Source organism: Haliotis cracherodii, unplaced genomic scaffold, assembly GCF_022045235.1.
Source record: "Haliotis cracherodii isolate W230 unplaced genomic scaffold, xgHalCrac1.p SCAF_10, whole genome shotgun sequence".
NCBI classification, from domain to species: domain Eukaryota; kingdom Metazoa; phylum Mollusca; class Gastropoda; order Lepetellida; family Haliotidae; genus Haliotis; species Haliotis cracherodii.
Window position 1 is genome coordinate 32293260 of NW_027266265.1, and position 14130 is coordinate 32307389.

The 14130-nt window shown below is 41.6% G+C and overlaps 1 protein-coding gene across 1 annotated transcript in view; it reads right to left on the reverse strand.

The window, feature by feature from the left end:
* LOC139454313 (Golgi apparatus protein 1-like) overlaps positions 1-14130 on the reverse strand; it is a 52828-nt gene that overhangs the window by 13738 nt on the left and 24960 nt on the right. The window contains exons 10-20 of the mRNA XM_071235941.1: positions 12287-12440; positions 7056-7202; positions 6727-6876; positions 4547-4660; positions 3566-3654; positions 2690-2804; positions 2150-2242; positions 1774-1845; positions 1309-1368; positions 987-1113; positions 392-534 (exon numbers count right to left, since the gene is read on the reverse strand). Of these exons, the coding sequence (XP_071092042.1) occupies positions 392-534; positions 987-1113; positions 1309-1368; positions 1774-1845; positions 2150-2242; positions 2690-2804; positions 3566-3654; positions 4547-4660; positions 6727-6876; positions 7056-7202; positions 12287-12440 (1264 nt within the window). The remainder of the gene's footprint in view (positions 1-391; positions 535-986; positions 1114-1308; positions 1369-1773; positions 1846-2149; positions 2243-2689; positions 2805-3565; positions 3655-4546; positions 4661-6726; positions 6877-7055; positions 7203-12286; positions 12441-14130) is intronic.

Here is a 14130-nt window from a genome sequence, read left to right on the forward strand (position 1 = left end):
CATCGTACCAATATAAATTCGCTTCCTGCAGCAGTAACAGAATGCCTTGCGTTAACACACTTCCCCATGATTTAAACACAATTTGACAACTTCCTGGATAGTCCGCTTTGTCTGTCACAGGAATGGGAAACAGTCTAGTGTTCCAAGTGTCGCTCATGATAATATTAAACTATATTCAGTATTACAATGCACAAAGGAATTATTGCACATAACCCATAATAGACAAAAGACAGTCTTTCCTTTCATGTTGTAAGTGACAGGAAGTAAACAACGCATTAAAATTCAAGCACTTCGATGGTAACATGGCAGAATCAAGCACTTTTCATCAGACATGATTAAATTCAAGCACTTTTCTGTGCAAACCCTGTATCGTTAATGATATGGTGGTTACCTTGGCAGCGTACTGCTTCTTGAGGCAGCTGATGACGAGGCCCTCAAGCTCCACATCCTGCTTATGCTGATCCACCAACGCTGCACAGAACTTGCCAATGTCCAGGTGACAGGACTTCCTCAGGGAGGGGTTCAGGCGATAGTCTGCAGACACAAACATTGGGACATTGTGTGGTGATAGTCTGCAGACACAAACATTGGGACATTGTGTGGTGATAGTCTACAGACACAAACATTGGGAAATTGTGTGGTGATAGTCTGCAGACACAAACATTGGGACATTGTGTGGTGATAGTCTGCAGACACAAACATTGGGACATTGTGTGGTGATAGTCTGCAGACACAAACATTGGGACATTGTGTGGTGATAGTCTACAGACTCAAACATTGGGACATTGTGTGGTGATAGTCTACAGACACAAACATTGGGACATTGTGTGGGGAAAGTTTCATGTCTTTGTCTGTTTGTTGTTTACTGCCACACAGCAATATTCCAGCTATATGACGGCGGTCTTTAAGTACTCTAGGCCGAACCCGACAATGAATGCTGTTGAATGCTGCAGTCAGCAATGTTCACTCCACCAACGCCATCTCACCTTTACTCTGCATGATTTCTCTCCGGATCACTACTGATCTACATTTGGCGTCAAAGTCAGGGTTATTCTTTTCTTTTTTCAGACAGCGAAGAATTTGTGGCTGATCATCATCGGGATCACAGTAATCCTGAAACAAAACATGTGGACCATTAACTTGTAAACTACCTGAATTTGTATGCCTATAGTGAACGACTTAGTGAGTTGTTTCCAGCACTTTGGACAGTATTTAACTTATATCATAGCATGCCACCTTAATGTCTTAACACCTTTACTAGCTTCAAGTCCAGGGACTCTTGGTCACAACTTTGTATTTTCAGCAAACCTTGATCATCTTCTTGCAAGCAGACAGCAGCCCATAGTCAGCAATAGCAAACTCATCTTTCTGAAGAACGAACAAATAACTGTAAACTTAAGGTCACAGAACAATGATTTACTTCAAGGTCAGTATGGATGCTGGATAAATTATTTAAGTCAAATGAGATTACACGAGGTATGTTGTAATATTTATAGAAAATTACTGATAAACTAGCTCAGCATTAAAAAGAGAACCTCTAAATTAATTCCTACATTTTATCATAATCCTAAAGTGTAAAAATCAAGTTTGCATGGTACAACATTCCCAATCTGGTTACTGAATCAAAGCTTTTGCAGATGGGTAGCGACGTCTCTAGTCAGGTCTGCTACAGAAGAGGCCAAGTTGTGTGTCATTATCAGCAACAGTAAGAATGGTGAGGGATCTTGGGGAGAGCAACCAGGACAGTCTACATCAGGTGGGACATAGGCCTACCTCTCTCTTGAAGAGTAGTCTGTGGCAAGGTTGACTCAAGTGGGCCTGTCTTTTCTTCAAACATTCCATAACCTGAAACAATGCGTAGTTAACTTTGAGTCGTCTACACATCCATCGTGAATCATTAACATGATTAACTGAATGATACATGATGATGATGTACAATACTCTACTGGTACATATTAATCACGATGTGAGGAATAAAGGAACAAATATTCTTGCTTTACATGTTGTAAGTACAAAAATCACAAAATAAATATTACGTTTTTTTCGTCAATTACAGATTCACATCATAGAAACTTTTTTTTTTCTCTCCAATAAAGCCATGTTATGTTCCCTGTTTTACTTGTTAATACAAAGAGGTATAGATACTTACTGCAGAATTTCCAGGTGCAACATTAGCACAATGATCACGGATATCGTCCTTGCATTTACCCTGCAGTTCTGGATCAAGAGCGATACTCTCTCCCTGAGGACAATCAAACAATCATGACAATGAGCCAAAATAATAATTTGGAGAATCATTTAGTCATCATCTGTCACATTTTTAAGTCAGGACCAGGCATGCACATGAGTTACAGCAAAAGCAATGATGTAGCCCTAGAAGCAATGAAATAGCCCTAGAAGCAATCATATACCCCCAGAAGCAATCATATACCCCCAGAAGCAATCATATAGCCCGTGGAGCAAAAAAATGATATAGACCAAGAAGCAATGATATACCATTGATTTTGAAGGCTTATACAGTCGGGGGTCTCTTTATAGAGAGCAGATGTACAGTACACCCAGAAGCAATGATAGGTTACATTTTTCAATAATGGGTTACACTTGTGCACGTTTTATACAGCTAAATCCAAGCCTGATAGGTCCATCTGGAACTAGCCTCCTACTAAAGCAACTACTGCTATGTCCTCACCCTTTGCAGGATCTGAAGGCGAAGCTGGTGTCGACATGGCTTCTCTATTCTCTGATCCTTATCCAACAAAGTGTCATTGCGAACATGTTCACTGAGACATGTTACGACTTCCAACCTACAGAAACATCAAGACAATCAGGATGATATATAACAAAGAATTGTTTGTGCTGCAAACATCATTACTTTACTATATCCCTGCAGCCTCAAGTTCTAGAAACAGCATCTGATCAGAAAAAGTGTCAAATATTGCAGCTCCGGGAAACTGGTGAATATTAAGTAGTTGTTTTTGGATTAACAAGGTCAAACCTGCTGTGATACTGGAGTAATATCAAACTACATATTGAAATGCTTCACAAGCCAAGGATTATGTCAAATATACATTGCCACATATGTTGTCATGGTCATCTTTATGCAAAGAGGGCTTGTTGGACCTGTTTTCTTTTCCTTAATGCTGCACTCAGCAATATTCCAGCTACATGACGAGTCTGGAAATAATCCAGTCTGGACCGGATTGTCCATTGATTGAATTCATGAGCATCAATCCATGCAACTGAGATATAATGACATGCTTTCATCCAAGTCACCGTGCCGGACCACCAGATTGATTTAGTAACCTCTCACGACAAACAGGTGGCTTGGGGCTCATATTCTTACCGCAATCCACACGACTAAACAAAAAGGTGGGTGTGAGTACTTTCTGAAATTTTCCCTCACTGTTATGATAGAAATGTGTCTACTGCATTGTTACCCTGTGAGCAATGGAGGCCAGACCGTCAGCATGATGACACCACTAACCTGACACCCATAACTCACTAGGAACTATACTGTATCAAAGCAAGACTGCTTCATGGCCTGCTTGAACCATGGTGTACTTACTTTGTTTTCTTGTAGGGGCAGAACTTTGTCACAGCTTTTTGACAAGCCTCCTTGAACTTGTGATTGAACTTGAATTCCTTCTGTGTGATCTGTAAAACAGTGGACATTCCTCAATGTGTGGAACAAAAAAGGTTACACATTATCTAGGATACAATGGGTTAGTGAGTAGGCTTTGACACCACTGTTAGCAAGATTCCAGCAATATCACAGCAGGGGACACCAGGGATGGGCTTCAGACATTGTACCTATGTGAGGAACTTGACCCGGATCATCATTAGGGCTGACAATTTGAGTCTATTTTCAGTATTGTGCTCACATTGCAATTGTGTGGGGTACTATTGGAACACAATCACAATACTGAAAATAGACTTGATAATGATATTAATCAATGTGATAGTATTAATCAAGTATTGCTGACAATATCAAAGTCAGCCATTTTCCTCCCTGTCACTACTCAAACCAAAGGGAAGTAACTCTAATCTGAAGTTGGCCAAAACCTTTCGAGCTTACTAACCTCAACTTTACTCTTAGCATCATTTTCAGTTTATTTCAATTGGACTATTTCAATCAAAGCTCACTAAACCAAAGATAATTTTACTAGACACTAGCTTACAAAACCAAAGATAATTTGACTAGACACTAGCTTCAGATTAGTGGATTTGGATGCAGCCTGTGTGAAGGGATGTCCATATCAGACTTGTGTGGAGGGAATGAGTTGACACGCATTATACTCAATTATCATGATGTCTCCCTGAACCCATTCGTTTCCATTGCTTCATTTCAGATGACATCACAATCTTTATCTCTCTCAATTTTGCTTTGAGAGTAAACTTAGCATTGTGTCCTTCAGACGCCATCAACCAAGTCACTGATACTCAACACCCGATCCAGTTGCCTCTTACAACATGTGTAGATTGCCCAGGATCCCCACACACTGTACAAGTATCTCCTGCAGCCAAAGGACAAGGAAAGTGAACTGACCAGCTGGTGATGCTCCACTCCTGCAGCACACTTGGAGTCCATGTCATGGTTGTTCTTGTGTTCAATGAGACACTCTAGGACATCCCCGGGATCAGCATCACTGTCCAGCAGCTCCTGCAACAAGAGATGAAACCTGTCAGCAGTGTCTCCATCTGACATTCGGGCCTTCTGATCAGCTCATTTTCAACAAACTGACTGATTGCTATCAACTGATACATGACATGTCACAGCAGTCTGTGAATAATTGAGTCTGGAACAGGCAACCCAGTGGTTGACTGTGTGAGCAACGATCCATGACATCAGGGTACAATGACACACAAACAGCCAGGTCCACATCAGATCCTCAATAGTTACCACTTTGGACAAGCATAGCGTACTAGGAATCCATTCCTATAGTACTGAACCTCTTAGTGATGGACACCTACATCACACAACCTCTTGATCAATGGCACCTACATTACAGAACCTCTTGATGATGGAAACCTACATTACAGAAGCTCTTGATCATGGCCACTTACATTACAGAAGCTCTTGATCATGGCCACTTACATTACAGAAGCTCTTGATCATGGCCACTTACATTACAGAAGCTCTTGATCATGGCCACTTACATTACAGAAGCTCTTGATTAATGACACTTACATTACAGAAGCTCTTGATGATGGCCACTTACATTACAGAAGCTCTTGATGATGGCCACTTACATTACAGAAGCTCTTGATGATGGCCACTTACATTACAGAACCTCTTGATCATGGCCACTTACATTACAGAAGCTCTTGATTAATGACACTTACATTACAGAAGCTCTTGATGATGGCCACTTACATTACAGAAGCTCTTGATCATGGCCACTTACATTACAGAAGCTCTTGATCATGGCCACTTACATTACAGAAGCTCTTGATCATGGCCACTTACATTACAGAAGCTCTTGATCATGGCCACTTACATTACAGAACCTCTTGATTAATGACACTTACATTACAGAAGCTCTTGATCATGGCCACTTACATTACAGAAGCTCTTGATCATGGCCACTTACATTACAGAAGCTCTTGATCATGGCCACTTACATTACAGAAGTTCTTGATCATGGCCACTTACATTAAAGAAGCTCTTGATCATGGCCACTTACATTACAGAAGCTCTTGATGATGGCCACTTACATTACAGAAGCTCTTGATCATGGCCACTTACATTACAGAACCTCTTGATGATGGCCACTTACATTACAGAAGCTCTTGATCATGGCCACTTACATTACAGAACCTCTTGATCATGGCCACTTACATTACAGAACCTCTTGATGATGAACACTTACATTACAGCTCTTGATGATGGCCACTTACATTACAGGACCTCTTGATGAAGGACACTTACATTACAGGACCTCTTGATGATGGACACTTACATTACAGAAGCTCTTGATCTTGGCCACTTACATTACACAACCTCCTGATTAATGACACTTACATAACAGAACCTCTTGATCATGGCCACTTACATTACAGAAGCTCTTGATGATGGCCACTTACATTACAGAAACTCTTGATGATGGCCACTTACATTACAGAAGCTCTTGATGATGGCCACTTACATTACACAACCTCCTGATTAATGACACTTACATAACAGAACCTCTTGATCATGGCCACTTACATTACAGAAGCTCTTGATTAATGACACTTACAGAACCTCTTGATGATGGAAACCTACATTACAGAAGCTCTTGATGATGGCCACTTACATAACAGAACCTCTTGATCATGGCCACTTACATTACAGAAGCTCTTGATTAATGACACATTACAGAACCTCTTGATGATGGAAACCTACATTACAGAAGCTCTTGGTGATGGCCACTTACATTACAGAAGCTCTTGATCAAGACCACTTACAGAAAAGAAGCTCTTGATCATGGCCACTTACATTACAGAAGCTCTTGATCATGGCCACTTACATTACAGAAGCTCTTGATCATGGCCACTTACATTACAGAACCTCTTGATCATGGCCACTTACATTACAGAACCTCTTGATTAATGACACTTACATTACAGAAGCTCTTGATCATGGCCACTTACATTACAGAAGCTCTTGATCATGGCCACTTACATTACACAACCTCTTGATCATGGCCACTTACATTACACAACCTCTTGATCATGGCCACTTACATTACAGAACCTCTTGATCATGGGTGTACAGGACTTCATGAGGATGTGGTCAAGCTCGATATCTTCATCCTCATCCTCCACCAGTTCCCCGATCACCTTTTGGCAGCCCTCACTCAAATCATCATAGTTGTTCTGCAGGCACTCCATTTCCTAAACAGTCACACAAACAATAAACACACCTTAGTCAACAAACAGAGTCCTGTAACAAACTGCATCATCAGCATCAGTAATCAGCACTATCAACTAATGATCTCAATCATTTTACGCTTATTTAAATACTTGATGAAGCTTGTTCACAAAGCAAGGTGGAGTGTCTAGAGACTACCTACCGCCCCCACAGCTGTGTCCCCTTTGTTGCTGGAGCAGAAGTTGCCCAGGTCAGACAGGCACTTGGCCTGTACCTCGGGGTTGAGCTCCACACTGAGAGCATAGGACTTCATCACCCTCTTGATCTCCTGCTTGCAGGCCCGTGATACCTGCCACAGCCAACACAATGATGCAATACTTGCCAGTCCACAGGAACTAGTCATACCATCAGACCTGTCAACTTGCAGTCAACAACACTTGTTTTAACACCAGGATTCAAAATGTAAAACTGTTACAGTTCTTGCTTTTCTAGCCCTCACGAATCATTAGAACATTCCTGTGTTAATAGTAGGCAGGCACTTTTAATAATTGTTTCAAGTCATTGTTCATGTTATTACCAGACAATTCATTGTTTTCTTATCCCAAGATAATAATAAAAATACACAAATATGACCCCTGGATACAAGATCCAGTTGTTGACTAAGTTGGAGGTGAAAGGTCTGATTTGAGCAGGTTATCAATAAATATGGTTAATCTCAACTTGTATAAATGATGCTTTTCATTCGTTATACTGTGACAAATAACCATCTACAATTCTCTAACATACTTTCTAGATACATATTCAAACTCTCTACAAAAAGCACAAAACGGTTACATTACATGTATGTGCCATCAATATTCACAATCAATTAACTATGAACACTACAAACAAGTCAATACAGATACATCTAAAGACCACTACAAACACAGGGTCTAATCTATAGAGATGCTACAAATGAAGGGCTGAGAAACCATCCAGAGTGAATCTCGTCTACAGAGTTCCAGAGATTCCGGCCCACATCGGATAAACTCTGAAGAAAAAACAAACTTCTAATCATACTACACTATGAACATGAAGTGTCAAATTGATCCTCAGAAATCAAAACCTCATAAATAAATCTCATAGTGTACATATTTTATGAACCGAAAAACAATAACATACAAGGGAACTATCAAATAGAAGATTTTACAAGCTCTTCTAGTAGAGCCAAAATGTCACTCGATGAAACATTTCAGGCAAGTCTTTTATTTCCCGATGAGTGTAAGGGACCAGCCATTTGATATTCTGGGGGTAGAGGAAGGCCTGTGATGTTCAAAGAAAATTGTAAATTTGTATATTTTTACACTTATCCTATCTCACACTATGCATTTCTTCTATCTTCTTTTCATTTTATGTGGAAACACACTTGAACAAAGTTTCCAGCTTCTAAAAAACAATTCACCCGAACACATCCCAGCATCATTTCAGTCACCACCCAAGCAAATGGGTCACACACAGTAATCTCGTGTATTGTGAGCTTACATGACTTGATCACCTGACTACCCCTACCACATCATTCTCTTTCTTAGAGCTGACATGCTAGAAGAGCTGTGGTGAGGGGGTGGTTGGGTGGACAAATAGTGTGTGAGATCGATAAGTACAGAAATGCACAATTTAATGTAAAATTTACAATTTTTTTTACTTATCCTATCTAACACTAGGCATTTATCCCACGGTTGGACCAAACTGGTGGAAGCCTTGAACGTCGTTTACGGAGATGTCACATAGATAGTGGGAAGCGAAGACAGTTTAGGACTTCCACAACATCCCTCCATAATAATGGACCGGGTGCAAGGCCATGGTAGAGGTGACGGCTTGAGTTTCATGTGGATTTGCTGTCACAGGAGGAGGCAATCCAGTGAAGGCGTAGGCCCGAAGAGTCTTTTGAAGTGGCATCGCAGCCTCGAGATAGATACGGAGCATAAAGCCATGTCTTCATGGTCATCTGGGTTCAGAATAGATGCTGGCTGTCCTGGAAGCTGATACTTCGCAATGAAGTCCCAGTGAAGGCCCAGGAAGACCTTCACATTCTGCATTCTCTCAAACTAGACCTTATTATAAGAAAGAGTGTGGATCTCACTCACTCTAGCAGCTGTGGCAAGGGCCAGGAGGAAAATTGTCTTAAGGGTGATCAACTTGAAGTCCCTCTCAGCATGTGGTTCAAACTCTGCAGAAGTCAAATGGCAGGAGATGAGGTTAAGATCCCAAGTGAGGCGACCCATCAGCCAACTTGAAGGACCGAATGAGGGACTGTAGCTCAGCAACCGTGGAGATCATCGATCCAGTTGTAGAGGCAATGACACAGTGTTGATCGCAGCGAGATATGCAGCCAAAGTGGATACTTTAATCATCTGAGTAGATCTCAGATTTGTTGAGGAGAAGCAGTGGTTGGCTTGTTGACATGTCAAGCTCGGCAGTAGGCTTCGAACCTTTTCATTTATGGTCATATAAGATCTTAGTGGAGGAATGGTGAGCCTCAGTAATGGTCTTGGCTACACTCTTCGAATACCCTTTGGTGACAAGTGACTTCTGGAGATGAGCCCAGTGCAAAGATGGGTTTTGGGCGACGGGTGCAGTAGGTGGGAGTGAGGCTGGAGTAGAAGATCGTCCCGCAATCTGTACCAGCTTTGTGAACTAACCTCGCATTGGCCAATAGGGCACAACCAAAAGCAGTTGAAATTGGTTGGCGTATACCACTTTCTGAATGACCCGAGGTAGAGTGGCCAGAGCGTCATGGTCCCATGCCTGAGGGTCTGGAATAGGAGAGTCAATCCATGGTAGCTGAGCACTGAACCTGGTTGCGAAGAGGTCAACATCTGGGCATGGGTCAGGACAGGGAGTCGCTATGACATCGTTGTTCAGGGTGTTGATCAACCGGAAGAATTCAATCATCCGTGACATGCTCAACATTGATTTGGTGGAGCTCATCTTATTAATATATAAGTCGACTGATAGATTGTTCAACTGGATCATGAGGTGTCTCGCATGAAGGAGCTCTGCCTAGTGTGACACCGCTGGAAGCACTGGATTGGTCGAAGTTGACCTCTTTGGGTCAGAAGACCTAGCATCTATTGCCATTAAGAGGAAGGGGCTGTCTGAGTGCCAGCAACACTAAATGTTATATCTTGAACCACCTGTCTGGAGGAACGAACATCATGCCCAATTTGGTGTCAAATAGAGCACCAATGAACTGGAGCTGTTGAGTGGGAGCAAAGCTGATGCGCCAGCCCAGCTGATGAAGAAGCTGTTGTGTAAACTCTTGATGTCACAGAAGGATGTCTGGATCTGCATGGGCCTGAATACAATCGCCAATGTACGGCTCGATGTCAATACCTCGAATGTGCAGCCAGTATCCATTTTGCAGGATAAACATAAAAAAAGGGTTGGCCAGGATGGACCAGTTCACTGCGAAAAGACTTTGTTTTAAAACCACTGGAGGTTCTTCTATGGGTACCGCTTGGGGCCCGTAGCTGATGTGAGTCACTTAGAGGACGAGTCGCCTGGCTTGGCTGATGCCCTTGGAAGCAGTGAACAAGACAGAACCCACGATGGAGGTAACCACGTTGTTCTTGACGACCAAGACCTTGGCTATGAAAAATAACTACCGTATTCGACCCAATAAGCGCCCAGGGCGCTTAACATAAAGACAGAAGGGGTGGGCATTTATTGGGACCAATTCAGAGTCAAATTGACGTAAATTCATCAGTAAGCCTATCGATATTCTTCTGTTGCAGGGGGGCTAGAGTTACTTACATTTTACTGGTGAACATCTCCTCATTAACCGACTACAAAAGATTCTTGACCACATGTAAAAAAAGGGTGAGTAAATTTTACTTGGGCATCCGGGAAAAGGGGGGGGGGGGCTTATTGGGTCGAATACGGTAGTTTTTGCTCCAATAACCTCATGAAGGTTGAATTGCAGGTGACGTCGCTCTCTCTTTAGTTGCAGGTGCTACTTCTGAAAACGAAGTAGGTCCACTTATACCTGGAGATGTGCGCGAGATCGCAATCCTCCATAGGCGAAGTAGTAGCAGAGCACTTGGGGCAGAGAGTAGCAATATCACCATCAAAATCAGGACCCGACGTCAATCTTGTTAATGTCGGAAAGTAGCAAAGGCCTTGGGCAGAATAGTAGGGACATTAGACAGGATGGGCCTGGGAAGCAGCATGGTAGCAGAGGAACCTGCGTTGTGTACAATAAAAGATGATAACTTGTCATTTGTTGAAAGCACTACACTTTAGCTACACTACAATCCAGGAAGGCAGAAGCTGGAATATTCTATCCTGAACAAATATCTCAGGACCCCTCCCTACAAATAGGAAATGGCCAGTCCCTTTTGCAGGTAAATTCAATTTGGATTCAAATGCAAGAATGTTTGATTAACTTCAAAATATGTTTCAGTTTCACTCCATATCTCTAAGTAGACACATACGGAGCTATCAAGTTTTATCAAAATACTGAACACTGTTACTCAAGATTGAAAATATTGTTATAAATTTGACACCTCTTGGACTAGAAAGCAAATGAATGTATTAGTGACAGGAGCTGTTTCCTCATCAACTCCTTCTACCAAAGAAGAAAACCACACAGTTTGATGCCGAGTGCAGAAACTGTTGGTTCCCACACCATAAAATCTTTGCAAGGTGAGGGTCGGGCACAAAGGTCACACAGAATATACTTAAGTCTTCCTAAACATGTCAAGCTTACAACTATATCAGGGAAATTGTCCCTATTATGAATCATATAAAGAATGTTTTCTAGACAGATTTGTTTCAGTACTTATGTGATCTTGGTGATAAACATGAATTTATTAAATCAAAATTCTACCCAAAAAAATCCCACGATAAACCAAAAAGTGAAATGAGATCTATACACCTGGAAAAAGCTGAGCATCACAGCTCCTTCATTGTAACTTTGTTGTATCATTTGCAAGTATCTACATATCACATTCATCTCATTTTGGTAAATGTCTAAAGATGTCGAAAACTGACGAACAGTACAAAAACACTTTGTTTCACTAGATGGTTGCAAAGACATATCATATCACATGATACATAGAAACAGAAAAAGCTTTTGAAACGGTTGTCAGTAACCATAGTAACTACCGCCATGGAGCAGTCAAAAAACGTATCAGAATACCAATTCAATTTTTTCAATATGATTACCGGCATATCACTTTGGAAACTAAATATATGTGTTTTATTAGAAACGTAACACAGCATAGGATTCCAAAACATGGCTGTTTTATGTATATAAAATAGTAAGTGATGCTGAACTTTTTTCCAGGCATATTTTACTTTTCGTGTTTCTGAATCAAAGAACAAATTCCATCTGAAATCTCTCCAACTTAAGTATTGTCTGTGCTACAGAAAAGGCTTGTGAGGGTTCCAAACCTTCTTTTCTTCTTGTCTAGGTTTCCGTAGGTGGCGGTACAGACAGGCAAGTACTTCGCCTGCCTTCTTGGATGATTTTTCATGCCAGTTAACAGGGGCTTCACAGAGGTCCTTTGCGAACTGACGGCATCTCCTGAACATCTGATTATCAAGTCTAGCCGGACACAAATGGAAAAGGGGTAAGGTTTACAGACAGGGCAAGGAGGCAGGGTGATGGGTCTACACAGTGTGGGCTGTGACATGGTGTACTATTCAACAGGTGTTCTAGCCACAGACAACTTGGCATCCTTGCACTTGATGACTAGCAAGCTGATTATACAGTGCATGTAGTGGCACACTTGTCCTCTGGTTTGGGTTATGTTTGGCATAAGATTGGATGGGAGTTTCGGAGATTAGGTTAACTGGCTAGTATAGCTGGTTATATATTATCACACTGCTGCAAGCTGCCTCACCAAGTCGCACTAGCCCTTGACGAAACTGACAGCAGAGCAATATAGTTTGCAATTATCTTCGTATGGAATCCTTCAATGGACACTTTAGTTATTAGTTATTATTATCATTATTATTATTAACTGCTTTAAAAAGGCAAATGATAACCTTCAGTGGCCTGTTCCACAAACAATATTTTCACAATGGTGTTTGGAACTCCTAAAGAGCCACATGACATTTTCTTCATGTAAACAGGCCCTAGACATTAACATAAAGTTTTGTTCATTAAGAATAAAAACTGCATAGTTAACGAAAGTGATAGCTCTTGAGCATGTTGAGGAAATCAAAATATTGTCATGATAAAAAAAAATACTAATTCAATGTTCGGTTTCTATTGCCACTGATGTTAAATCAGCCATCCTATATTGCCCTGCTGTCATAAAGACAAAGACTGATAAGCTTCTGTTTCATCATCGTCTGGGAGACAATGTTTTGGACTTCATAATCGATGACGGGGCCCACAGAGATTGTGAAACTACTTTTCCGAGATGATGTTAACTAGAATGTCACCGCGACTGCTGCAGGTCGCTCCCTCTGGAAGTGTGCTGTGCTTAAAAGGGTGGCAAGAACAGAAATCACAAATAATGAAATGACTTCTCCTGCAACATACTCTGGTTCCTCTCGGTGCACATTACATCATGCTCATACTGTCTTGCTTGTAAAAGCATGCCTTGGAAAAAATACTGCTGACTCAGGAAACTGGCCATAGCATTTAGTGTCCTACATTCATGCCTTCTACATTCCAAAAAATGCTTCACATTAGTATTGAGGTATTTGTTTGGGTCAGTTAACATCACCCTCAGCAATATTCCAGCAATGATACTAGCATTGAAATAATCGAGTTTGGGACAGACAAACCTGTGATTGACATTACGGGGATGTCCCATGTCATCAGCATACGAAGACATACAATCAACCAAGACACAGAGCCTGACCACACGATCCATTTAGTTGCTCAGTAGGTGAGGTGAAATGGGGTTTAATGTCGTGTACAAGATCATTGCCCTTATATAGCGACGTGCATGCACGTGTGTGTGTGTGTGTGTCTGCTTGCACTAGTCCGGGCTTATGCCGATTTATAGTGCTAGTTCACTGAGATACCATGCCGCTTTTAAACATGAAAACCCCACTCAGACACAGTATACTGACTCTGAGCGCCAGACAGGGTAACAACAAGCACCATCTTTTAACATCTTTTGGTATGTCGCGGTTGGGGATCGAACCCCGGACCTTCCGCTCTCCGGGCGGAAGCACTATCACTTGACCACGGAGGCGGTCAGTTGCTCAGTAACAGATGCTTGTTCTAAGAGGCGACGAATGGAAGCAAGTGGTCAAACTAGCTGTTTTGGTTAACG